Source organism: Pieris brassicae, chromosome 11 (assembly GCF_905147105.1).
Source record: "Pieris brassicae chromosome 11, ilPieBrab1.1, whole genome shotgun sequence".
Classification (NCBI taxonomy): Eukaryota; Metazoa; Arthropoda; class Insecta; order Lepidoptera; family Pieridae; genus Pieris; species Pieris brassicae.
The window spans coordinates 393,255-418,945 of NC_059675.1; the positions used below are offsets into that span (position 1 = coordinate 393,255).

General features: G+C 37.7%; 3 protein-coding genes across 4 annotated transcripts in view; 1 reads left to right on the plus strand and 2 right to left on the minus strand.

The window, feature by feature from the left end:
- Positions 1 to 1,567: 1,567 nt before the first annotated feature.
- LOC123716162 (cyclin-Q) lies at positions 1,568 to 3,102 on the minus strand. The gene is made up of 2 exons (XM_045671766.1): positions 2,333 to 3,102; positions 1,568 to 1,718 (listed from the first exon to the last, which is right to left on the minus strand). Exons 1-2 carry the CDS (start codon positions 2,996 to 2,998, stop codon positions 1,629 to 1,631), a joined length of 756 nt encoding a protein of 251 aa, XP_045527722.1. The 5' UTR covers positions 2,999 to 3,102; the 3' UTR covers positions 1,568 to 1,628.
- A 477-nt stretch (positions 3,103 to 3,579) lies between these two features.
- The window catches only part of LOC123716536 (guanine nucleotide-binding protein G(o) subunit alpha), a 32,011-nt gene continuing 9,899 nt past the window's right edge, over positions 3,580 to 25,691 (minus strand). For both annotated transcript variants that reach the window (XM_045672328.1, XM_045672327.1), the window contains exons 4-8: positions 20,726 to 20,886; positions 6,432 to 6,560; positions 5,810 to 5,939; positions 5,496 to 5,649; positions 3,580 to 5,238 (exon numbers count right to left, since the gene is read on the minus strand). In XM_045672328.1, the coding sequence (XP_045528284.1) occupies positions 5,051 to 5,238; positions 5,496 to 5,649; positions 5,810 to 5,939; positions 6,432 to 6,560; positions 20,726 to 20,886 (762 nt within the window). In that variant the 3' untranslated portion in view covers positions 3,580 to 5,050. The remainder of the gene's footprint in view (positions 5,239 to 5,495; positions 5,650 to 5,809; positions 5,940 to 6,431; positions 6,561 to 20,725; positions 20,887 to 25,691) is intronic.
- Positions 15,881 to 20,294, plus strand: LOC123716036 (probable cytochrome P450 49a1). Its single transcript, XM_045671524.1, has 7 exons — positions 15,881 to 16,221; positions 16,298 to 16,414; positions 17,210 to 17,286; positions 17,357 to 17,831; positions 19,206 to 19,284; positions 19,640 to 19,891; positions 20,160 to 20,294. Exons 1-7 carry the CDS (start codon positions 15,881 to 15,883, stop codon positions 20,292 to 20,294), a joined length of 1,476 nt encoding a protein of 491 aa, XP_045527480.1.

Sequence of the window (25,691 nt, forward strand, 5' to 3'; positions counted from 1 at the left end):
CGAAGACCATACACATGGAAATTCGTCGTAGCAGATGTGTCTAAGGCAATCCTGGGAGCAGATTTCTTGCAGCACCACCACCTCATTGTCGATGTAAAAAAACGAAGATTGATCGACGGGAAAACAAAGCTGGTAACAAACGCTCAACTCAGTACTGCAGACATACCTACAGTTCGTAGTATTGACATTGAGCAAAATTACCACAGCATTCGAGCAGATTTCCCAGGCACAACCAGAATCACTTCAATGAAGCTTAGTCCCAAACATTCCGTCGAACACTTCATTGAAACAAATGGACCGCCCCTTCACTGCAAGCCACGCCCCATTGCACCGCATCGTTACGAAATGGTCAGGAAGGAATTCCAAAATATGATCGATCAAGGGTTATGCAGACCAAGCAAAAGCCCTTGGGCATCACCTCTTCACGTCGTGCCAAAGAAGAATGGAGACCTACGCGTGTGTGGCGATTACCGAAGACTCAACGCCATAACCAAGCCCGATCGGTATCCCATACCACGCATACGTGACTTCACATACCAACTCGCAGGGAAGAAAATTTTCTCCACACTCGACCTCAATCGCGCGTACCAACAACTGCCAGTCAGCGAGCAAAATGTGGAGAACACCGCCATCATCACACCTTTTGGTCTTTTCGAATTCCCGCGCATGTGTCCTGGTCTAAAGAACGCCGGACAGACATTCCAACGCTTTATTCACGAAACACTGCGCGAACTCGACTTCGTATTCCCTTTCGTTGATGATCTACTCATAGCATCAATCGACGAGGAAGAGCACCGAAAACATCTACGCATCGTATTACAGCGACTAGAAAAATACGGCCAATCAACCCATCAAAATGTGTTTTCGGCCAGCCAACTGTGAAATTCCTCGGTCACCAAGTCACAGCGGAAGGAATACAGCCACCCCAAGAGAAGGTACAAGCTATTACAGACTTTCCAAAACCACAAACCGTAGAAGAACTACGACGTTTTCTCGGTATGATAAACTTTTACCGTGAAAATATCAAAGATGCCGCCACCATACAAGCGCCTTTAAATACCTACCTGCACAACGTCAAGAAGCGTGACAAAACTAAGATCGACTGGACCACTGAATCAACGCAAGCTTATGAAGCATGTAAAGAGAGCATAAAAAACGCCGCTTTACTTGCTCATCCGTCTCACCAGACAACACTTGCTATATTCAGCGACGCTAGCGACAAAACAGCTGGTGCCGCACTCAATCAATTTATCAACAACTCATGGCAACCACTCGGCTATTTCTCGAAGAAATTCACCGACGCACAGACTCGCTACAGTACCTACGATCGAGAGCTACTGGCCATCTACATGGCTGTCAAACATTTCCGCTAAATGTTCGAGGGACGAGAAATAATTATATTTACCGACCACAAGCCGCTAACTTTCGCTTACACAAAAACAAATACAAACAGCGAATCACCGAGACGCACCCGACAGCTACTTTATATTATTTTAATTGTAATTGAATTTGAAAGTATATATACTGCTAAATGTTAACAGTGCAAGTGACAAGTAAGAACACAAGATAAATTGCTTAGCGTCATTTATTAAAAAATTACATAAACGTCTATACTATAAGCTAGATAGTTAAATAGTTTCAGGCTCTCTGCTGTAGACTTGCATAATTTTTTCCATTAATTCCCAATTCTTTTCTTTTTGGAGATCTTTTGTAAATACCTGAAATAAATTTTATATAAATTGCTTGCATTAACATAGTAGTTAATTTCAGTGAATAGTTTACACTTAATTTAACAGCACTCCGAAGCATAACAGTCAAGTATATGAAAAAAAAGTTAAGACTTTATAAGGAGCACAGAATAAATGTCTTTTTTTTTTCTTCCATACTAGGTTTGGCTGGGAGAAATTTAGCTTATTACCTTAGAGTTTATGTAACCTATTTTTTAATAAAGTATACATAAATAAAAGTTACCAACTAACAACAGACATATATTATATTCATTATATAGGTGTAGTTGTTATGTATTGGTTTTATTTCAAATTCTTGAAAGCCTACAGATTGAATTAATACTAGGTTATAGCTTTTTTATTACAACTAATTCAAAGTTCATTTTTGAAAAAGTTTTTTCTTCATATACCTGAACATATCTATTCAAAAAAAATTGTAATGTGTAATAACTTCCTGAATAATTAACATGAAAAAGTTACATTCAGATTAAAATATACTCTTTTAATATTGGTTATTAACAAAAAACCTGTGACTAAATTGACAGCACGCTTACAGACACTGCTTGTATTAAATAATAATATTTTAATGTAATGTAAATACTTACAGAGTACCAAGCCGCATCATCATCTAATGTAGATGCTAGAGGTACTGAAACACCGAGAACATGGAGTGCCAATGTCAAACAGGCAACAGCTATATGTGGGGCTCTATAATCTAATATGAGCGGTGAATGATGGAAGTCTTGTAAGAAGGCCATTGCAGTACGAGCAACTGGGGCAGTTCGCCACTGAGATGTCGGAAACCACTCTTGTAGTGAACGCAAATAATGCAATAGATACTTATGCGGTGATGGCGTTTCTAAATTAAAACCGAGTAATCGCAATACTAAGAGCTCCGCTTGAGCGACGGCACCCCTCCATGACCAATACTCATCACCTAATTCCATAGGCCCTGCACCCCGATTGATTGAATTATACGCTACATTAACAGCATCTCTTGGTCTCACTGGCTCATCCCGCGACTTTCCAGCAACGCACAAACATGCCGTGCATATAACGTAGCAATCATAGTCATTCTTGTCGGCTTCCTTAAAGAATTTGTGGTAAAAAATTGCTGCGGTAGCAATAGTCGCAGGCTGCAATCCCAGTTTTATGCCACACTCAAATACAAAATTGGTCGCCAAGCTGTGTCCTGCTGCACTTCTATAATCCGGCAAACGCTTTTCACGTCTGTTATTTTGCAATGCCATTACATCGATCACGTCCTTCATTATAGACAAGCGTTTATTAAATTAATTAAAATAGAAAAGTATTAATATGTAATACTATTTAGTTATTATTGTTTAGCGGCTTCAAATTGGTTAACCAAAGACAATCAGGCATCACCTTTGACAGAAAATCATTAAAATTATTTGTCTTTGACAACTGACTTCCTATAGACAGTAGATCACTTCAGAGTATAAACGAGCACTGAAGATACAGACAATAACTCGGGCCGGCCGGCCGTATGGGAATAACATTAGCTCACGTGACCAATTTTTGTTTGGCTTTAATGGTCACGACGCCTGTCGAAAAGCTATTGTAACTCTAGCTCCTGCAAGTCTTTAATTTCTGTTATTATAGTGAAATTACATTAAAATGCGAAAGACAAGACGGTGTTTACTTGGTGTATTGAATTTCTGAGTAACATAAGATTATTCTGAAATCGATATATATATCCACTACATTCAACTCTACTCAAAATATGTAATCATCCATGTGTTAAGTGGTAGAGATTGGATACATAACCACACAGTCGGCCTCCTCTCTGGCCATTAGAATCGGGATAGGACAATCAAATAAAACAAGCATAAATATTTGAACATAAAAATTAGAATATAATCATTTTCAGTAATTATTTAAAATTATACACTTAAAGTACATTTATAGTAAATTCAATAAAAAATACCAGTGCAGATGAGATACAAAAGAGAAAATATTGTTTAATTACATCGTTGGTTAAATACATCGCTCTCAATAAATGCATTACAAAACACAATTTGAAAAATAAAGTCACTCGATATAGAAAAATAAAGATAAGATTGAATCACATTCAAAAATTACCCGCTAGTGACTAAAACTTTTATTTCTTTAAACATTTGTTCGACTCGAACCGCGCCCGAAGGCCGAAGCCTCGGCCGGCGGCTCTCGCGTGCGCTAATAGTCAACGTCCACCAAATCTAAAGACCCCGCCCCGCTCGGGCCGACACCTTCGAGATCGTGACGTCGGAGTCTCGCCGGACGCCAGTCCTTCGAACGTTCAGGAATATTAACTTTGGCAAAACGAACAAGCGATCGCCGAAACGCGTTCGGCGGAATCGAGACCGCACGTCGATTCCGAAAAGCGTCGAGACGCTCGAGCGACGAGTCAGTCTTCTCGACAAGCGTTCGCCAGATTTGAGCTCAGAGGCGGCGGAGTGAGGAGTCTCACGAATAAAGTCTGGAGCGACGGAACGGCGGCGGCCGCGCCCCCTCGGCGTGGCGAAGCTCTCGTCGAGCAGTCGTCGCCTCTCGTACGCGAATCGTCACATAACAGTAAAAAACCTACCTAGCAACGAGCGAGCCGACGCTCGTCCGCGGACCGCTCGAGCGACCGAATCTACGGAAACAGTTCAGAACAGAACAGCCGTCCGGAGCCATCGGTCGAATGAATCGAGAGTATCGGAAATCTTTGGTTCGGCAGAGGGAGGGAGCGGTCCGCGCTCCCGCGGGCGACTGCGACGACGGCGAAGGTTACTCTAATTGCATTATCATTATTAATTAAGGTTTATCCGTACGGTTACTGTCCTAACGCTTAAAGTAAGATTTCTTTATCATCGATAATAAATTATGTTAAATAGTATATATAACGGCTCCGCCAGACTCGCCTCCGACGCGCGGACCTCGTTCGCCGCGGAGCGACGGCGATGCGGAAAGCGCGAACGCGAAAGAAACGTGAGACACCGTAAAGTTTATAAAAAATAAATATCTCGGGAGAGGAACGGTCAGTGGAATGATAGTAGGCCTCTCGCCGCTTCGGTCCCGTCGGGGATCGGGCCGCGGCACGGCGAGCTCGGGGGCGGCCGGCCCGACCGACGCGTCCGGCACCGAAATTTAGAATCGGCCCCCGGACGTCCGAGAGGCCGGAGCCGGCCGCGCCGAGAACGAACGCGGACAGGCGGCGCGGGAAACCCTTCCGAAGCGGAAAAACAATCAAAGAAAACTACATCGCCGAAAGAAACGAGACGCTCGGAGAGTTTCGCGACGCCGGACGCGCCCGGAGCGCGCCGGGACGCCGGACGAGCCTAGTAGAGGCCGCAGCCGCGGAGGTTGTTGGCGATGATGACGTCGGTGACGGCGTCGAACACGAACTGGATGTTGTTGGTGTCGGTGGCGCACGTCATGTGGCAGTAGATCTCCTTCGTGGTGGACTTGTTCTTGGCCTCGAACTGCGCCTGGATGTAGGCGGCCGCCTCGCCGTACTCTTGCGCACCTGTGTCGTTGCGATTGGCAAAAATATTGTACTTATTATTAAAACATAACAATTTCGATCAAAATATTGGTATTTTCACCGTTTTCGTTCTACTAAGAAATGAGCGATCGTAACGATAAGTTTCCCGTTTCGGATTGAGAGCGGTCAAACACGCAAAACGCATTAACCATGATTGGGTAATTGCGAGAATTCGTGATGCTACATTCTAGTATCGGAATCGTAAAAATAAGTCTGAGGAGCAGTGTAGTAGTTCTCACCCGTGTACTCCGGGAAGCAGATGGTGAGAGGCGACTTGCGAATCTTCTCCTCGAAGAGATCCTTCTTGTTGAGGAACAGGATGATACTGGTGTCGGTGAACCACTTGTTGTTGCAGATCGAGTCGAACAGCTTCAGACTCTCTTGCATACGGTTCTGGAATCGCACGGATAAAACTTTAACATCTTTTTTATAATATTAGATTAATTTTAGATTCATCAGATTTTGTCAACCTATCTTGCACAATCCCTCTCCGGTTTTCTCTCCTTGAGTACCTGTTTCTGCTTTTATTTATAAGAGTAATGAAAAGAATTACCGTTGTCTCATCTTCGTGCAACACCTGATCGTACTCGGACATGGCGACACAGAATATGATCGCGGTCACATCCTCGAAGCAATGAATCCATTTCTTCCGTTCCGACCGTTGACCACCCACGTCGAACAATCTGAAAAGTTTATTTTGAACAATTAAGGCATAGAATAAGATAGTAGAGCGTGCTTGTAAATGATTTGATTCGGAGGAGACGAAAGCTGCTGACCACATATTTATGCTTGCTTATCTTATCATATAAGACAATGGCAGAGGCAATGAGAACTTGTAGGAACTAATCGTGATTGGTAGCACGGAAGGCAAAACATCACGTGGCCGTTAACCAACCAGATGAACGAATCAAGTCAAAGACTCATTGTCATGAAAATTATACACTGTCTGCACAAGAGGCGCTGGACAGAAACCGGTGGTAACAGATAGTCGGCTCCAGATGTCTTATCTCTGATGAGACGGTAACTGAAGAGAGATCATATAAGCTCTGACTATCGCAACATTGTGATCACAATGTAATAAATGTTATATTTCTGAAGCCTCAAGGGTGCATTAATTATAAGTTTTATAAAAGCAAGAGACACATAAGTGTTAAAGGCAAAAGAGAGATACTTACTTAAAGTTAAGGTTTTTGAAGGAGAAGTGAACCTCTACGATTCCGGTGGTTTTCACTCTGGTTCTTAAGATATCCTGCTCCGTGGGCTGGTAATCCCTGGCGCCTAACCGATCCAGATCATCCAAGAAACTGTAAACAAACAAAGTAAGTAAATTTCACGACAAAAGACCAAATTAAGAATTATAGGGTATTTCTTAAAAAAATATTGTAATTGTGTTTACAATTATAATAGACACTTTCCGAAGAAAAGAAATAATATTACACTTTGACAGCCGCCAGGACAGTTTTGTCTGTAGTCCATTTGAAATTGTCTTATACGGGTAGGTTTGATGTTTATAAATTTAATACAATATAATATTTTTTTTCCGTGTAACTGTATTTTTGCACAGTACTTAATGTATACAAAGGAAATGCGACATAGTTAACAAATATGTTGCGAGTCTATATACGTTCACGAAAATTGTCCCAAGCAATCATTTATATGCAAGTGCCGTGGCCTAAACTGAAATATGAATATTCATTACTGTGCAAAAACAAGAATAACCTCCCACGTTGGTCAAACTCTAACTAACAGTTAGTCAACAAATCTTTCTTGATGCCATCATGACTAATATATGCGTTTTGCGTAGCAGTTAACAAGAGATGAGGGAGGGAATCGACGAGCAGGGGCAGATTAGTGCTGACTACTGCCCAGGGACAGCTGCAGTAGTACGGTTGCAAGTGCGTTGCCGGTCTTTATAGAAGTGGTACGCTTCTCTCTTGAAACTCGAAATTATTCATGTAAAATTTGTATAGTCGCCTCGGCTGGGAATGTTGTGCCCAATATAAGACACAGTTTTAACTTATTGACGCATTACTTTAACATATATGTAATAAATCATTAGTAACTTTATTTCGAAGCTCGTTCTGAACAGATCTGCTGTGAACAGAGCTCACCTAAGGTTAAGAATCCTGGGCGAGACGAGCTTGCTCTCCTTATTTTTGAGCGAGATTCTTAGAAACATCTTTGGCCCTGTTTGCGATAACGGTGTTTGCGTATTCGCTACAATGTAGAACTATATACCATCCTTGACGACACCTAGATCGTCAATAGACATATGCAACGAATGCCAGAAGGTCGCCCAGGTCTTTACTGAAGTCACAAACTGGTATCAAGACAAAAAAACTGATAGATAGGATAATGATGGGACGGAGTTGTCCAGGTCCTCGAAAGAGTAGAGGGTTTGAAGTTGGACGCAAGAAGCACTAAATACGATTGCGATGGCGAAATATAATTGAGGAGGCTAAGGCCCACAATGGGCTGTATAGCCATTGATGGCGATGAATCTTATTGCCTAAAAGTTCCATTAAAATTCCTAGCCAATCTCATCAAAGCAACAAGCCGCGCAATGAGCACAATCGAGGTTTAGTTACGATACAATACTTTATACGATGTACGTGGCGCATTCTTTGGTTCTCGTTTTAGTTATCCATAATGGGATGCTACGGTCGATTAATATACAATCCAGTTTAGAAACTCGGCCTTTAGCGTGTGTGACCGATATAGCAAAACCAGCTATCGGCACAATCGTGTGTACCCGCATTTGGATGATTATATTAATTTAATGTGGGTACATAACATCAACTTTTTTATTTATAGATCGACGAAACTTATCCTGAAGGAAGGCATAAATTGCTAGAATTACTACGAACATTAAAATTATAAGTGTCTAGAAAATTTATATGATCATGAAAAAGATATAGAAAGAAATCTGAGGCCCAGACCTAAAGAGGTTGTAGCGCCATTGATTATTATTATTGATAAGACCCTTGGACCTCTACAACGTAACTAAGCGTTCTCCACATTGCCGGGCTTATTTTTATCTTCGTTTAAGTATTAATAAATTCGTTGAGCAATTTGAAATCACGAGTTGAACTATTTTTAGACGTCCAACTTTCCGGCTCATTTTCAAATCGAATCAGGATAGTCTCCAAGAAATGTTTCAAGGTACAAGAGACATAACTTGATTATCCGATCGACTCACTATTAGACGCCAATTATGAAGTCATTTGCTCCTTATTCATTCTTTGTGTCAAGGGCAAGAGAAGTAGTAGTAGTAGTAGAGAAGAGAATCTGTGTAAGAAGTCCTTTAATATATCCATTTTCTTTCATAATTCGAAAACTTATGTCTTGCTTTTACTCCACACATACCTTTTATTAGTATTTAATCTGATTGAATAAAATACTTACGAGAAGAAATGACCGACTCTTTCTGAAAAGGATTTTGATGCAATTTACATCAATCAACTTATAACGTTAACGTATGTGTTATCAGTCTGAAACTATCACGTGAATTTCAAACAATTTAATCATTGTAAAAATCAATGATCATTAGAGTTTGTTCGCTAGCTACAATGCATAGCAATCGAGTGGGCGAGGGTGACGACGGTACATACATATTAACGAGGTACTGCATGCTATGCGAATAGGGTTGGCAGTGGATAATAAATTACAGGTTCGCTATAGAAAACATACTATAGTATCGTCCCTAGTATATTGTCGTTGGAAGCATAACTTAAGTAAATCGCATTTGTAACTATGATTAGGCACTTGTTATTTATTCTAACAAATATGTATAATATTTTAAAAAGATATCTCTTAAGCATTCCTTTAACATTATTTAAAGTTCGCTTCGTTTTCATATTCAGTGTTGTAGCTGTCGTAGTCATACAATCAGTATCAGGAAAGTCAATCAGGACATGTAATACCTTCTCTACAGCTGTATTGCTACAACGACAGGCAGCACTTATCAACTCTGAATCTGTGAAGATACGATAAGAATTCACAGTGGTTTTATTTTTTTATTCCTAAATAGGACGAAAAAACAATTGAAAGGAATAACTTAGTTATCGCAGCTATATCATATATATATATGCCCTGTACACGAGCATCTTGATTCGCATCAGACATACTATATATAGGCAATATTTGCTATATTGTGATGACGCAACAATGACACAAAACATGCGTCACATTTAGTCATGAGAAAAAAAAAACACGTTCCTATATTGGAATGGACAGCCCTAAAGGTACATAAATACCGTCGGCTCTACATTAGTTATAACGAATCTATCCGAATGACATGGGGTCACGGAATTCAGACGGTGATTCACGATAGCATCATCTCGTAAAGTATATTAATTCAAGGAAAAACGCACGGTGAAGCATCATATTTTTAAACCATAAACAAAAATAAATGGCCGACCTAATTTATGAAGACATTGCATTAGAAAACGAACAGTTGTGCTCTTGACGTGATGATGAAAACGCCCTAATGAGTACACAGTGAAGTAAATTCTATTGGGTTCTAAGAGATACAGAATATTATCGAGAAGTGGCTCTCTTAGAACGGAAGACATAGATTTTTTTTCTATATGACTTAGAAAACAAGGCATAACCCATATCAGTACAATTAAAAAAAGAATCTTTTAAACCCGCAATCTAAATACATACAATCTCAAAGCAGAATCTAAGTAAAAATGGTGATTTTCAGGAGACCCTCTCTAGATTACATTGCAGATTGTCGGCGTGCGGCAGCACTGTTGTTGGCGACCTGAAAGAAAAACGATTTCCGCAGCACGAAACACTTTTTGTTCGATGAATAGTTACTCGCTATTCAACCGAACGATTTATGGAATATATTTCCATTCTTTGACTTTTTAAACAACACTAGACGGTTTTTAAAAAATTTATTACTATTTTTTGTCTGTACATGCCATTAGACCTTTTTATTCCTTATTTAATCACAACAACGTTGTGTTGTTGGGATTCTCATTTGTATTTCTTCGCATAGGACATAGAAAGAAATATTGGCGTGGTTTAAATGCACGACTTCAAGAATAATAAACGCAGCCACTTGACCAACGCTACTCACATATAAACTATTTTATTAAACGTATAAGACATCTCATTTTATCTTATTGTGGTCGGAGGTGAAGAAATAAAACATATCTCAAGAATTTTTATTTATTTATTTATAAAAGCAAAATATGTCGAAACGATAAGCGTTACTTAAACGTGCTTGAAGTAATTAAGCTACATTTCCGATCAAAACTACCCTTTTAAATTTGATACTCGAGATACCGATGCGATGGCAGTTCGCCAACAGTTTGATGCCACTCTGGTTTCATAATGAAGCCTAACATTGGTATTACGCCAACCTGTTCGTGAACGCCGTGCTTGTTGATTCAGTGGCTTTCGATACTTTTGTGATTTTTCTTTAGCTTCATTTAGCTTAACTGTACTTAATAGTTATTCGAAGATCTAAAGAAAGACTTTGTTTCAATCAAACATAAATAATATACGTGTCTATATTTAATTCTGGTTCCGGCGATGGAAAGCGTATGCCAGAAGTTGGGATCCGTCGTTTAGATTGGCTAGTCTTGATCTTAATCCAATTGAGAATATCTGGGATGTTCTAAAGAGACGAGTAAGATCAGTGCAACCTGCTCCTCAAAACGTAAGAAAAAGAGATATTGCAGAAGAGTGGGAACGTATTCCTCAAAACTTTATTAACTACATCGTGGAAAGCGTGCCCAGAAGGATTCTAACTTTCGTCAAAGTACGTTACACGTAATTAAGTTTTTAAATTAGAAACATTTTTTTTTGTTGCAAAACGGTTTAGTTCTTTCTTCTTCTTCTTTCAGCTTTAGAGAGACCTCGTATAACGCGCACTCACCACCTGACCTAACCTATGATTAGACTTTAAATAGCTTAAAATACAGCATATTGAGTTCCACATCACAATATATTATTAGACGATATATCAGATTGTCAAAACGTTTTTAAAATCAATCAAATCACAAGAAACGCTTATTTAATAAGTTCATCCGTAAGAAATTACAGTTTGGACCCGATGTAATAAATAAAATATCTAAATTTAAAAGCATAAAAAGTGAAAAGTGCAAGCTTCGAGTGTAGGTTCAATGTCAGTCGGCTTGGAAGCCTGCCAGGAGAGGAGGGCTTTCTTAACATGAAAGTGCTGTGAAGATGGAAACGTGCTTGCTTAATGGCTTAGCATTGTTTGTTACATTTCCGCCAAGTTTACGGGTTTTAATTGACCTCAGCAATTACAGGGTTACTTTTAACTGAATCATTTTAACACCATTTCGGTTAACCATTAGTGAGTTGTGATCGCATCCAAGAGGTGCAATGAGAAATAGAGAAACTACTATTTGATGACAAGATTTATAAGACAGAAACATTCTAATCTAAAATACTATGGAGAAAAATTTCTATTAATCTTAAGACAATAAAACGTGGTAGAAGATAATTCATGTAAAGTTGTATTGTATATTTAGTATTATATAACATATATAATCCTGCTTAACCCCCCGAAATCTGCACTCATAATATAAGGTAAGAACATTACCTAAATGAACAATATTTTCTGAGAGGCGTAGCTTGGATTCGCTTCAGACTCTGAATTCGTATAACACTTGTTACAAGTAAATAACAATACGAAAATTAAACCTCTCTTATAGAAATACAGTGAAGTCACCATCGTAACGTTATCCTCATTGGGCTAAGCAGGTTTCGTCAATTTCTGTACAAGTTATAATCCTGGGTCAAACTAAATGGAGTATGATGTTATTTCTGCTTTTATTTCATTAATAAATAAGATACACATGACAAGTGGAAGAAGGATTTCTTGGCTTCCATGTTATTTCGACGGAAATCAGTCTTAGGACACTCTTATGCCTGTTTTTAGATTGATCAGGTTAGATAGGTATGAAGAACGTGTCGTTAAATTCTATTTTTGTTACATTTGAAATGGCAGCAAGTATGATCGATAAATTAGATCTGAGAAGGCGATCGTAGGTGGAAAGCCATGACGACCACTGCATAGTTTTTAATCTTAGAATAATGCTGTCATGAATATTTTGATTTCAGTCCGTTAAGCGCCCCGAACATAGGTCAGATACATTTTTTTGCCTGTCAAACGACTAAAACTTTAGTTTATTCTTTAGAAAAAAATCCACACAGATGTCCGTCTCAAATAGTATTTATGAATGATAATATATATTTTGTATAAAAATACAAAAACCCTTTATGAAATAAAAACGAAGAGCGAATATTCTTTAGAAATGTGTGTAATAATTTCATCACAACTAATGCTATACATTAATGTGAAACGAATCTCTTTGCATCAGAGAAATCTAACTCAAATCATTAACACATTCATTTGGAAAGTACATATTGTCGTGATATTGCTGAATCAATACTTTCCCACACAACAAATGTTACATATTCCTTTTGTATATATGTGCAAACGGACAATTCAATTTCTCTTTAGATTTTAAAATAGAAATTAATTTGACTTAATTTTACTTTAACTCGTTTAAAACGTACGAATTCGTTCGATAATTTACTTGGCATTATTAAAGTTTCCTTTGCGTGATAATGGAGTTTAAAATATATAAAACACACAAAACATTCTAGATAAACATGTAAATGCTAAAGTTGAATAGTATACATTTGCACATTAAAACAGTTTAGGTTATATATTATACGCCATATGTTAAACAATTAACTAACTAGACATATTGGGCACACACATTTTAATTGCAGGTTTCATCGTCTCGCTGAAACGAGTTTTAACAGCTCTTCACCGTACTTCCTCAGAACAGAGCACTCTACCCGTTTACGCTCGGAGAACAAGTGTTTTAAACTTTAATCATCAGTATCAGCTACTCTTAATATGCCTACTAGAAATTCAGTCAATTTACGTGTAACATTACGCAAGTCATGATTTTAAAAAAAAAATTACATCGATGTGAATATGAGCTTTCTAACTACTACATACTCAATGTAAAATACGTAAGACATTAGTTGAGACCCTTATATAGGTTCAGTGACTCTACATGTGCATTTAAAATATAATTTTATATAACCCCGTAAACAGAGAAATATCGAAAATTTCATTTCATACTGTTATATCTGTTATAGGCCGGGACGGGCGTAGCGATAGGAAAACGTAAGCTTCTGACGCGGCGGCGCGGCGCTGGTATTGATCCGTCACGCGCGCAGAACCTGTTGCCGAGCTGAAATATTCCCTGCAAACTGATTGGACGGAACGCTGCATTTGAATTTGGAACCTACTTTATTAATAGCTTGGGTCACGATATACGCACGCTATTAAGTAAGTCGGCGGTAAATACGTTTAAGCTTAATTACGGATAATTAAAAAAGAGCTTAAAACATAAAAATTATCTAGCCTAGAGTATTCGACGTATGCTCTCGCTTTAATCGGCAGATCATGTCTGAGCGTCGTAGTCAGCAAGGAAGCATCGGTTTCCATCGGTTTCAGTCCGGCGCCTCTCTTATGACGGTGTTCAGTTTTCAGGACGATGAATCTTTCACTCGATTGGTCCATATGCTTGGTGAACGGCCACGTATCTTGTGGCTCTTGTGTTACCAATCAAGTTCGATTTGTCTTACTATTAATATAATTGAAATGTACGATCGTTTAAAATACACGCTCTGCTTTTTCCTTTCCGCTAAACTCGGCGTAGAGCTCATAGCAACAAAGGCAAAAATATTGCAAATTCTTTAGCCCTTATCTTAAAAGATTGCAAGTTACATCACAAAGCAAAGAAAAAAGTACGACCGGCAAACGATCTTCATAGATCTGTCGCCACCCTCTCGCTCCTCTTTGGCTCGGCTTTAATGGATTGTGGATGCAATACCCGTGTCTACAACACACCCATTCATTTTCTATTCGGATCTATAATAGTCACACTATGTGGTCGATCTCCATTGTATGTCGAATACAATGATTTATTTATAAACTTTTCGCTAGATATTTCTTAGATTCACACAAAAAGGTCCATTGGAGAGTTTTCATAATATTATCAGTAGTACTATAAACGTAGCGTGTCGCAATACGTTAGCAATTTTCCAGTAGTTTGAACACAATCGATGCTTGAGAAATCGACTTGGATTGTTATAGAACTGGCGTAATAATATGTAACATTTCTGATAAATCGTTTTATAAATATTCAGATCCACAGCCAGTGGCGCTACAATCTCTTTAAATCTGTTTCATAATCAAGTCAATTTAAAAGGCCAGTGATCAGCCTTCTGTGCCTGACACACGCTATGGGACTTTTTGGGTCTAAAGCAAGCCGCCTAACGATGTTTTCCTCTACAGTTCGAGCGAATGTTAAACGCCCAAGAAAGTCCTTTGTTGCTCAGCCGGGGACGAACCTACGACCTCAAGGATGAGAGTCGCCCGCTGACGCCACTAGGCAAAAACTGCTCTAACATCGGCGTATAATATTTTTATAAAATCTTTGTTCTGCTCGTAACTGTTTCGTTTCCCATACAAATGATATAGAAATTGAAACAATAAATTTTATCAATTCAGATAAACGTATTTCCTACACTACGTCGGTGTAGGGTAAAAGGATGACACTACCGCAAAGAAATGGCACTTCTATGTACGAACCAAAATTGTTTTCATGTAATAGAATTGTGCCGCGACTTTATTGAAGATAAAACATGACGAGACACTTGTGATAATCATATTCTCACTGCGTTCAAAAGGAAATTTCTTAAGCAATCATTCGTAATTAGTATCAAAGCCGAGTCTGGCTCCAACTACGCCACAAAGGGCTCCTTGTGGATTGCAACAGCATCCGTCGACCGCATTTAAACTCGAAGCAAATCAACAAGATCGCACTATCGTGTTTCCAAAGCTGCGTGTCATTTAATGAAGTGTTTAAAACAAAACTCATTTTGGGCACCATGTTCAAAGGTATAAATTGCTGAGTAGCCATGCAAATAAGTTGATTAATACACTGAGAAAACATGCGTGACAATACATCTCGTACCCGTGTTAAATTGATCTGTAATATTACCTAATAAATAAGATGAGGAAATGTAGTGTGATTGCGGAATATGAACAGTAGTTCAGAGCCACCGGACGAACCAATCGCGAACACAGCTCCCACTTATCGAGGGACCCGTTAATTGGACATCTGTGACATCACCTATATCAATTGCTTATGGTGACTATTTGCAGCTTGGGTACGTCACATGTGTACCCAAAACGACGCATGATGAAATCGTGACAAGGTATTTTCTTTACCATTAACACCTAGACGCTAAAGGAGTTTCACCACACTATACGCAAAAGTGGGAGACATGATTCAGTATATACTAACAATAACATTACGAGCCAAATTACGTCACGTAATTAATAGGCGTCGTTTAAAGACTCATTCAAAATGCAGTAAAACTAGAACAGCAAATAGAAAAACTCGGAACATGGGCTGTGGTCTACATGTCAAGCGAGTTTAAATCGCGTCGTACTGTATTACGAAATAGCTGAAAACGTAACCTGAGCCCCCCACTGCGACCGACAGCCATCTCCAGGGGCTGAAGCACCATTAGTATTGTTATCGCGATGGGCAACGCGCGGCGTTTCGCGACGATACCTGGACCTAAACCCTTACCCATCGTGGGTAACACTTGGCGCTTTGCCATCGGTCAAAAGCCTTGGCGGACAAATTCGTTGGACGCTACGTTGTGGAGACTGCGCGAGTTGGCCGGTATAGGTGGTGTCGCTAAGGTGGCAAAGTTATTTGGACACCCCGACTTGGTGTTTCCATTTAGCGCTGATGAGACAGAGAAAATATATCGGCGTGAAGACGCCTTGCCACACAGGGCGGTAGCGCCATGTCTCAGGCACTATAAACAAGAATTGAGAAAGGATTTTTTCGGTGACGAGCCAGGTTTAATTGGAGTGTAAGTGTATATTAGTTTTCTTCTAATAATTGAAAGCTTCACCACTGAAAATAATAATGTGAACTATTTGTTTTAGTCATGGAATGCCTTGGTCAAAATTTCGCTCCAAAGTGTCAAAGGCACTTGCGTCACCGGAAGCAGCAAGATCTTCTGTTCCGTGCTTAGATTATGTTGCAGAAGACTTTGTAAAAAAGTAAGTGACAACATTCTAAGTATCTCTCGTCTAATGTAAGCTTTGATCTCAAAGAAAATTAATCATAATTCAAGAGTAAAAATACTAAATATATAATAATACAAAAAAATCGATTTATTAAATAGCTATTCAATTTGAAATCTTGAAAGGCTTATAAGATAGCATTCAAATGAAATAGTGATACTCAAGTGGCAACTGCTAATACTAAGAGTCTATACGAAGTGCAGAATCTCGGTTTAATGACCACATCCGCTTCAACAACGAGTCCGTCTGCGCGTTTGTTTGCACTCTGCTCTCTTCTGACTCATTGCGGAAAACAGCAATCACGTTCAATGGAACAGTGGTGTTCCGATTGAGTGTCTCTACGCAATTTTTCTATACACGCTATTATCTCAAATCAGTATGAACAGTGTTGGCCTAGTGGCTTCAGCGTGCGACTCTCATTCTTGAGGTCGTAGGTTCGCTCCCCGGCTGTGCACCAATGGACTTTGTGTGTACGCATTTAACATTCGCTCGAACGGTGATAGAAAACATCGTGAGGAAACCGGCTCGCCTTGGACCCAAAAAGTCGACGGCATGTGTCAGGCATAGGAGGCATACGTCTGAGCTCACACCTAAAATAGTAGTTGCGCCCGTGATTTGATGAAATCACCACGTCGAAAGGCCACATCATTTCCGAAGGTACTCAAGCTTAATACCAAGATATAATATAAAAAATTGGGACACTAACAAAACCAGTATTACTTTAGTCACTAATAGAGGTGACCGATAATTGACATTAATGTCTTCTTGCAGGATGGATAGAATGTTAGGAGAGAATCAAGAACTACCAAAAGATTATCTCACAGAACTCTACAAATGGGCGCTTGAATGTAATCATTTTTGATTAATTCTATTATTTACTCCGTGTACCTTTTAAAGACACGAAATTAATATTTATAGCCGTTGGAGCATGGGCGCTCGGAACAAGGCTGGGCTGTTTAAACAATGATGATGAGGCCGCGAGGGAAATAATAAACAGCATCCATGGTTTCTTCCACAGCGTGCCCGAATTAGAACTTTCAGCTCCCTTATGGAGGCTCTACTCAACCCCCGCCTACAAAACCTACGTCAACGCATTGGATTCCTTCAGAGCACTTTGCTTAAAGAGATTGACTGATAAAGGGATATGCGGTAACATTGCTAAATCGTCCGGCGAAAAAGTCGCGACAATTTTGGCTTTAGATTTACTTTTAGTAGGAGTAGACACAACTGCGGCGGCCGCGGCAAGCACTATCTACTTGCTGGCTAAGAACGAAAGGGTTCAAATGAGACTGCAGACTGAATTGGATAACAACCTTCCAGTTGGACGTGCTATGCACAGCAAGGATTTAGACCAGATGCCATATCTACGTGCATGTCTGAAAGAAGCTTTAAGGTAGGTTGAAGGTAGGCTTGAAAAATATAAGAATCTACGTAATCTTTAAAACCCTACACTAATAACTTTACACGATGCATTACGGTGTATTTAGCATATATCCCTAACTCGGTGTCTCAATATTCCCTCATTATCCCTTAGATAAAATCCAGCATTTACTTGGTATATTTTTCCGTTATTTTGCGGTCAAAGCGAGTGTAATATAATCAAGTTGCACTGCGCAAAAGCTACATATATGGACCTCACCTCATCTTATGTTTTATTCAGTGACCACGACGGTATCGCATTGCAGACTTTCTGCTATTTACTTTGAATTCAAAGACACTGATCAAAGATTTTCAACATCTTAAATTCAAACACACTGTTCGTAGCTCCTAGAACAATTTTTAAGAAGCATTGAAGAAGTACAGATTATGAGTTTCTCGTAGAAAGTAGCCATTGAACCGTCTTTGGTATTCCTTTGTTCCTAATTGATCTGGAGGTAGGAATATTGAATTCAATGAGATTGCTATTTGAATATTTGTACATGAATCGCGTAACTGTTCCCGATCCATAATTTAACATACATACAAGTTATAGTCTAGAAACCAAAATGTGAACAGTTCTAATACAATAGCTGTGTAATAAGGAAAATATTATCAAGAGGAAATGATTATTGGTGTTTGAGTTGAATAGGACTTACCATCTAACCGATACAAAACTACTGGACTGATTTGAAATACTCACACCATTAGAATCCTACATTATTCCTCATCAACATAGGCTATAGAATATATATGATAGTACAGCCGTGCGAAACCGAGGCAGGCTAGCTAGTACAGTTAAGGATAAGTTTAAGGACTGATTCGGTGGCTCATTATAACAATTGATAAGCAACAAATACCAACGTTGCAACGAGTGCATTACGTTAAACATTCAGGAAAAGGAGAATTAACACGCAAACACAATTTTTTAAGGATCAAATTGTTTTACACTCAAATAGATATTTCCTTTACAATTGGAGCATACAATCACATAATACCGACACAACATAAAAAACCTGTATATTTTCTTATGCAATAATTAATACAATGAACTCGTCAAGTGCGATACTGTTATCAGTATAAGAAATGCAATACTAATACGTTCCACAAATGACTTATTGAAATTTTATACACGTCCAGATTGTACGACTAACAGAAACAAAGTATATTTGTAGTTGACTTTTCTGTAGTAGGCTCCAGGCCTGTTGCATGTCTCATGGACTTAGTATAATATATGATATTTATTATAATTAAATATTGTTATTATAAACCTTATTTATGTTAGTTTGTATGGCACTGCATCCAAAATCCCTAAAAGTTTAAGCTAAATTTCACAAATACTTTTTTACAGAATAAAACCAGTAATATTGGGTAACGGGAGATGCATTCAATCGGATACTGTTATATCGGGATATGAAGTTCCTAAAGGAGTGAGTACAATTGCTTTAAAGAGATGCTTTCATTCGGATTAAACGCTACATATAGAAATAAAGAGAAACGCATTCATCACAAAGCTTGTGAAACAATAATATTAAAAAAAAAAGCTTTCTCGATGTTATCTTTTCATTGCACCATCACGGATTGACTTATGTAAAATCAAAAAAGTGTCCATATCTCATGAGAAGAACTCAGTATAAATTGTATTGTCAATATTTCAAATTGATAGAATTACTGTTTACATAGCTAGAAAATCTAAACTAATATTTTATTTGTGTACAAAACAGGATGTATAACGATAATACTTTTGTAGTATATTATAAGATCAATTCCTCTTTACTATTGCAGTCGCATGTCGTATTCCCGCATTACATAATGTCGAACGATGAAAGATACTTTCCTTCGCCCCAAGAATTCGTACCAGAAAGGTGGTTAAGAGGTCAATCGATTGACACGACAGATTCCAATGCAGCGACCGTGTGTAAGAAGCAAAAAGAAATAGGTATTCATCCGTTCGCCTCGCTGCCTTTTGGATTCGGACGAAGAATGTGTATTGGAAAAAGATTCGCCGAAGCCGAGTTACATATATTGCTAGCCAAGGTAATACTGATCAAGTATATGGTTTATATCAGGCAACGTATTTTGTACATACATTTAGATAAATTAGTTATTATGTGCTTTTAAATGTGTATTACATACTAATGTTACTTAAATCCAAATATGAAAACGAACGTACAACGTACCTACACAATACTAGGCTTTAAACTCATAAATCTTAGTATAAACCTAGAAAATAATTTTATTACACTGAAAACGCGGAATATAAATATTCATATGAATACTTGAATATGAGTGAATAATTTTCCAGATATTCCACAAATACCAAGTTTCATGGCGACACAGCGAGCTCACGTACAGCGTTACCCCCACCTACATCCCTAACGAACCACTCCAGTTCACACTGAAGCAAAGGCACAAAGGCAATAATCCACACTTTCATTAAAACGTTGTTAGATTAATCCTAAAATGGAAGAACGCTGAATATGAACTCTCCCTAAAAAGGATTGGGAACACTACATATTGCAAGTACAGTTGTAGCTTTAACGTATAGCTTTTTTGTATTAAGCTTTTGGTTATAATAGACATAATGTTAAATAAGATTAATGAAAAGTATACAGCGGATGATTGTTTGTAATCTATGAATTTTTAAATGCAGCTTTTAACGGATGAAAACGCTTTCAATTATTACAAAGTCGAAAACTATATTTTTTTATGTTTAAATTAGTGTAATTTTGCTTTTTGAACATTTCTTTTAAGATAAACTCTGTAATCAACCATTATTTGAAAGATAGTAATTTAAGTAAAATAAACTAATTGTAACAGGTATTAGGTATACCTATTATAACTGAAATTGAACGTTACACTAGTACTTACTATTTAGCTGAATCGTTCAGTTGATACTCGTTAGAACGCCCGAAGCACTCCTGGACACCGGCATCAGCCCAGAGCCTCTTCATGGCAGCCAGCAGCTCCTCACTGAACGGCTCCGTATCCTCCATTCGTTGGATGACGTCGAACACCATCTTGCCGTCACTCTGCAAAAAAAACATAACCGTATAGGCGCTGTATAGCTGAAAACCACGCTTCGTCGGAGCAGTACTAATGTTTGTTTATTGTCCTTCGATGTTGTCGTCGGTCAGACCGTAAGGACTGACATCGCCAGACGCAATATGTATACTATATCTTTAATAGATTAAATAAGCTGCTTAATGCTCAATGTCTACAATCTAATATATTTATTTATTCGGGAATAAACACAATTTGGCAGTAAGAGAGTTCAATATTAGATATCTTAAACTTCATATTTTTTTTAAATTCTATCAAAGGCAAAACATGGGCACATCGTGTGTAAAAATATGTTTTTCTTCTTTTTAATGAATTTATTTTACACAAGAATATGATATAATCTGTTACTGTAAACTTGGCCGTCTTGTTAAGAGCGCGAAAAATAGATATAAAAGAAGTTTTTCAACTTACTTTTTATGTTGGTTAACGTTAGCCTATCTAATAACTTACTAGGTATTTATTAGCCGCGGTAGCAAATGCCTAAACCTCTCACCATACACGTCGTTTGCTCTCGAAGTACCGAGCCGATTTTGCGTTAGAGCTCAGCTCTGTACGTCATGCTCAATATTTGCTCGTTTTTTATGTCATCTCGAAATATTTATTTACTCTTTTATGAACAGTATTTTACAGTGTTTAAAAATTTATTTCTCTTGATTTTGTTTGAGTCGAGCACATTTCTCGAGGCAACGTGGTTGAAGTTATATTTGTTAACACCGCTAACGCATTAGGGTTTTGATTGAAAATCGTAATTGACATTTTTAAATACAAATTTCGCATTAAACACGACGTATAATAAAATGTTTGCAGACAACTTGAAACATTATAACTTCTAGTGAAATCTGTTAGGGCCGTCACTCATAGATAAGTTCTGTGCACATGACATTAACTACGCAATGTACTGTCAGCAAAAACAGTTCACCAACTAATTAATAAAGATTTATTGCGCATTGTTTAAAGAAATCTTTTTTACAAATCAGAATTTATAAACTTAACTTTATGGAATAGGAGTCAAACGTGTAGGAGGCTTATCAGATGTTAAGTGATACCACCGCCGTTGACACTAACATTGCCAGAAGGCTGGCGAATGCGTTGCCGGCCTTTTAAGAATTGGTACGCTCTTTCCTTGAAAGACCCTAATTCGAATAGGTTCTCAAATACTTCAGTGAGCTGGTTCCACATAATGAGAAACGCTCAGTTGTAGAAGGACGGAAGTCGAGGTGATACGGATGGTATTTCGTTTTCTGCCTCGACGTCTGATGTTGAAACTCAGCTGCAGGTATTAATACGAACAACTCAACAGAATCAAAATAAAGCCCTTCACTACTATTACAATTCCATATAACTAAAATACAGATGCCCAAACCAAGCAATCTATAGCTGTCATACTCTTACCAATCTGAATAAGAGTCATACACATCGGTATATATTAACTTTGAAAAGAAGCAGACCTTATTAAATGGGCAATACAAGCTTTTGCCGCTCGTACTTCGGTCCTGCCATTTATGGCACAGTAGATAACGATAGCAAACATTAACCAAAGGGCGTGTTTATGTCATCCCCGAGCAATAATTAATTAAGGATTCATATCGCAAAGGCTATTTTAATGGCTATGATTACCGTTCAACGATCTTATCGAATTAGCCTTAATTGTCGATATTTGTCATAGAATTGGTAAATCAAATTCCAAAACATAAATTATATTAATAATTGTTTATTCATAATCATGAAAACGACTATTTTTTCCAAATTTACTAATTTCCTTTCAATATACATCCTAAACCCCCTATAACGCGTTATAAGAGTATTTTTGTGAAACCATTGTTTGAACAATTCATAAACTGGGAACACGAGTTTAATTAAGTTATTTAGTTTTTGTCAAATTTAGGTCTTGACAAATGATTAGATATTTCACATTAATGAAAAAAATCTTGTGAAATCTCCGCGTTATAGGGCGGAAATACCGCGTTATATGCGGGATGGAGACGGCGATATAAGGAGGGATGGTAATTAAATTAAGGTCTTATATTTAATTATAAGTATTTTATCAAAGTAAAACACGACTGATGTTTGATTACGAATCTCGGACACCTAATTTAGATTTTGAATATTATTGTTGCAAAACCTTAGTTGGTTGCGCCATCTATTACCCCAAAGATGTCATGTAACTTAGACGCTGACTTTTAAGCAAATCATGATTATTTCACAGAAAATGACTGCGATTGACGTCATGTTTGTTTGCATACATTGAAATTGTTATCGTGTTATCTAGACTTGATTATGGCGTGTCCTGTCATGTGAAGAGAAAAATTTACAGATTCAACTTTATAGAATATAGACATTTACCAAAAAAAAAATAAAGAAATATTGTTCTATTCTTACAACACTTAAAACAGTCTAATTGCACTCTTGATCAGTAATCTCATCATAGTCATCATAAGTCTCTTCTCTGTCAGGAAATCTATATCAAAGGCGTCAAGTTAAAGCAAACCTGACGCAATACATAATATTTAACCTTTAATTAATTATATTTTTATTATCTTAGAACAATTTTAGAAGTTTCCAGTTTCGCCTGATAACAATTCAATTTAATATTCAGGTAGACCGAAAATCTGTCTAAAGAATGATGTTTACAATAACGGTCCGTTGTCAAACGGTAATAAGCATAATTAGAATTAGCCGTAACCGTGATTCGGAGCTAGGCAATTGCTAATTATGCTTAATTCTAACTAGACAGTTAGTAGTAAATTGACTAGTATGTATTAATTATTTTTTTATCGTAGTATCGTACCACTATTTAAGCATTGGCTTGTTTAAACTATCAAGGAATATGCTTAAAATAACTATTAAGAATATCCAAAGCGCATATCTGCATCAAGACATACACACTATCACTCAGCACAGAATACATAATGTTTGTATATATTATGTATTCCATATGTTTGTTGTACATATAATTTAAGTTATATAAGCAGAGTCTAACACGATCATTATAAATGTTTAAACTTTTTGACAACTGATTTCTTAATTATTGCATGTCCGACACTGCAGGCGGGAATAACCCTTCTAGAACATTCGAAATAGCACGCTCTACTGGACTCCATATACTCCTGTATGCTAATTGTCAGTCCCCCACTCACGACAGCATAATTATTCATCAACAAACGTATAGCTTTTTGCAGCCAATACTGTAAAATAAAATTTCAATATATATACGCCATTTTTAATTAAGATATATTTTTTTTATTTAATATTCAATTGCACGAGGTACTTATTTATTAAAGTTTACCACATCATATATAATGCTATATCTACAGTATATGTAGCGTTTATTCCGTTTATTTTAATTTCGAATGAGAGGTACCTGATCTGAGGTGGGTTTATGCAGACGGATTATAGAAAATTCTGCTTATTTCGTTCCCAAGAATAAAGTACGACAATGTTAATGCTCTGTGAGAGGTTTGTTCTATATTTGACCCTCGCTACAACATTTTAGGTCTGAAACTTTCAGATTTCTATATCAGTTTCATGATCAATACAATAGACAAGTGATGATCAGCCCCCTGTGCCTGATACACGTCGACTTTTTGAGCCTAATGCAAGCCGGTTTTCTTCGCGATGTTTTCCTTCAGCGTTCGACCGAATGTTAAATGCGCATATATAATTAAAGTACAGTGGTGCACAGCCGGGGATCCAACCTACAACCTCAGGTATGAAAGCCACACGCTTAAAACCACTAGGTCAACACTGCACACTTTAATATTATCTCTTTAATAAATTACATTTGAAGTAAAATCGCTCGTGACTAGGATTACGTTACGTAAACATTCACGTTAAATTCATCTTACTTGCGGTTAGATAAGTTATCGTTCATCGGATGCAATGTTTGTCATTCTCACAAGATTGCTGTAGAGGACAAAGACATCTTAATGTACTTTAAAAAATTGTTATTTTTTTCTTATGAAACAGGCGGCAAACGGGCAGGAGTCTCACCGTCACCCATGGACACGCTCAATGCCAGAGGGCTCGCGCGAGTGTAGCCGACCTTTTAAGAATTGGTACGCTCTTTTCTTGAAGGATCCTAAGTCGAATAGGTTCAGAAATAATTTTTTTAGTTTTAAATTAGTTAAAACAACGATCACTAGTATATTTGTCAGTGTCAGTAATTAATAATTATTGTTATCAATGGCTGATACTCTATTTCTGTGCGAGTAAGTTCCAATACCTATGTGAAAAATAATAATGTAATTAAGTCTAGTTAACAGCAATGCACGATTACCTTAGTTCTGTATACGTAGAATTCTTACTCCAGCCAGCGATTCATAAAATCCTGGTAAAACTCAAGCTTTTAACAGTGGTCGGGAAATCAGGGTAACTTTCTAGTTTAGTTCTACCAAAATATTTTAACCAACAAAAAAAAAGTAGAAATTCACCTTGGAAATAGATCAGGACCTGCCATGTTCTGTTTAGGAATTGATGGGCCTAAAACGTTCAGACTCCCTTGCTAAAAGGACAGCCGTAAAACCATATACGAAAGTCAACAACTTAGTTCCGTGAAAAACGCAATAAGAGAAGTCATAACAAGATTTTAATGATCTATTCCCATTCATTATACCATTGTTGACCTCTTTCTGTAGATGAAAGGAAAATTACTTATCCAGCTCTGGACCACACGCATTTGGAATAAGAAAACTGAAACATTATTTGTATGCTAAATAATACAACTAAATTTTCCATATTCGTTTGTGAATAGTTCGTTTGCCCAGTGTTAGTTCTT

What these genes read in the sequence shown, in the direction of transcription:
- LOC123716162 (XM_045671766.1), bottom strand. Translation starts at nt 2,998, where the DNA reads ATGAAGGACGTGATCGATGTAATGGCATTGCAAAATAACAGACGTGAA. An exon ending in ATGATGCGGCTTGGTACTCT is followed by an intron (nt 1,719 to 2,332) that starts GTAAGTATTTAC and finishes AATTTATTTCAG; the next exon opens with GTATTTACAAAAGATCTCCA.
- LOC123716036 (XM_045671524.1), top strand. Translation starts at nt 15,881, where the DNA reads ATGGGCAACGCGCGGCGTTTCGCGACGATACCTGGACCTAAACCCTTA. An exon ending in TGTCTGAAAGAAGCTTTAAG is followed by an intron (nt 17,832 to 19,205) that starts GTAGGTTGAAGG and finishes ACTTTTTTACAG; the next exon opens with AATAAAACCAGTAATATTGG. An exon ending in TACATATATTGCTAGCCAAG is followed by an intron (nt 19,892 to 20,159) that starts GTAATACTGATC and finishes ATAATTTTCCAG; the next exon opens with ATATTCCACAAATACCAAGT.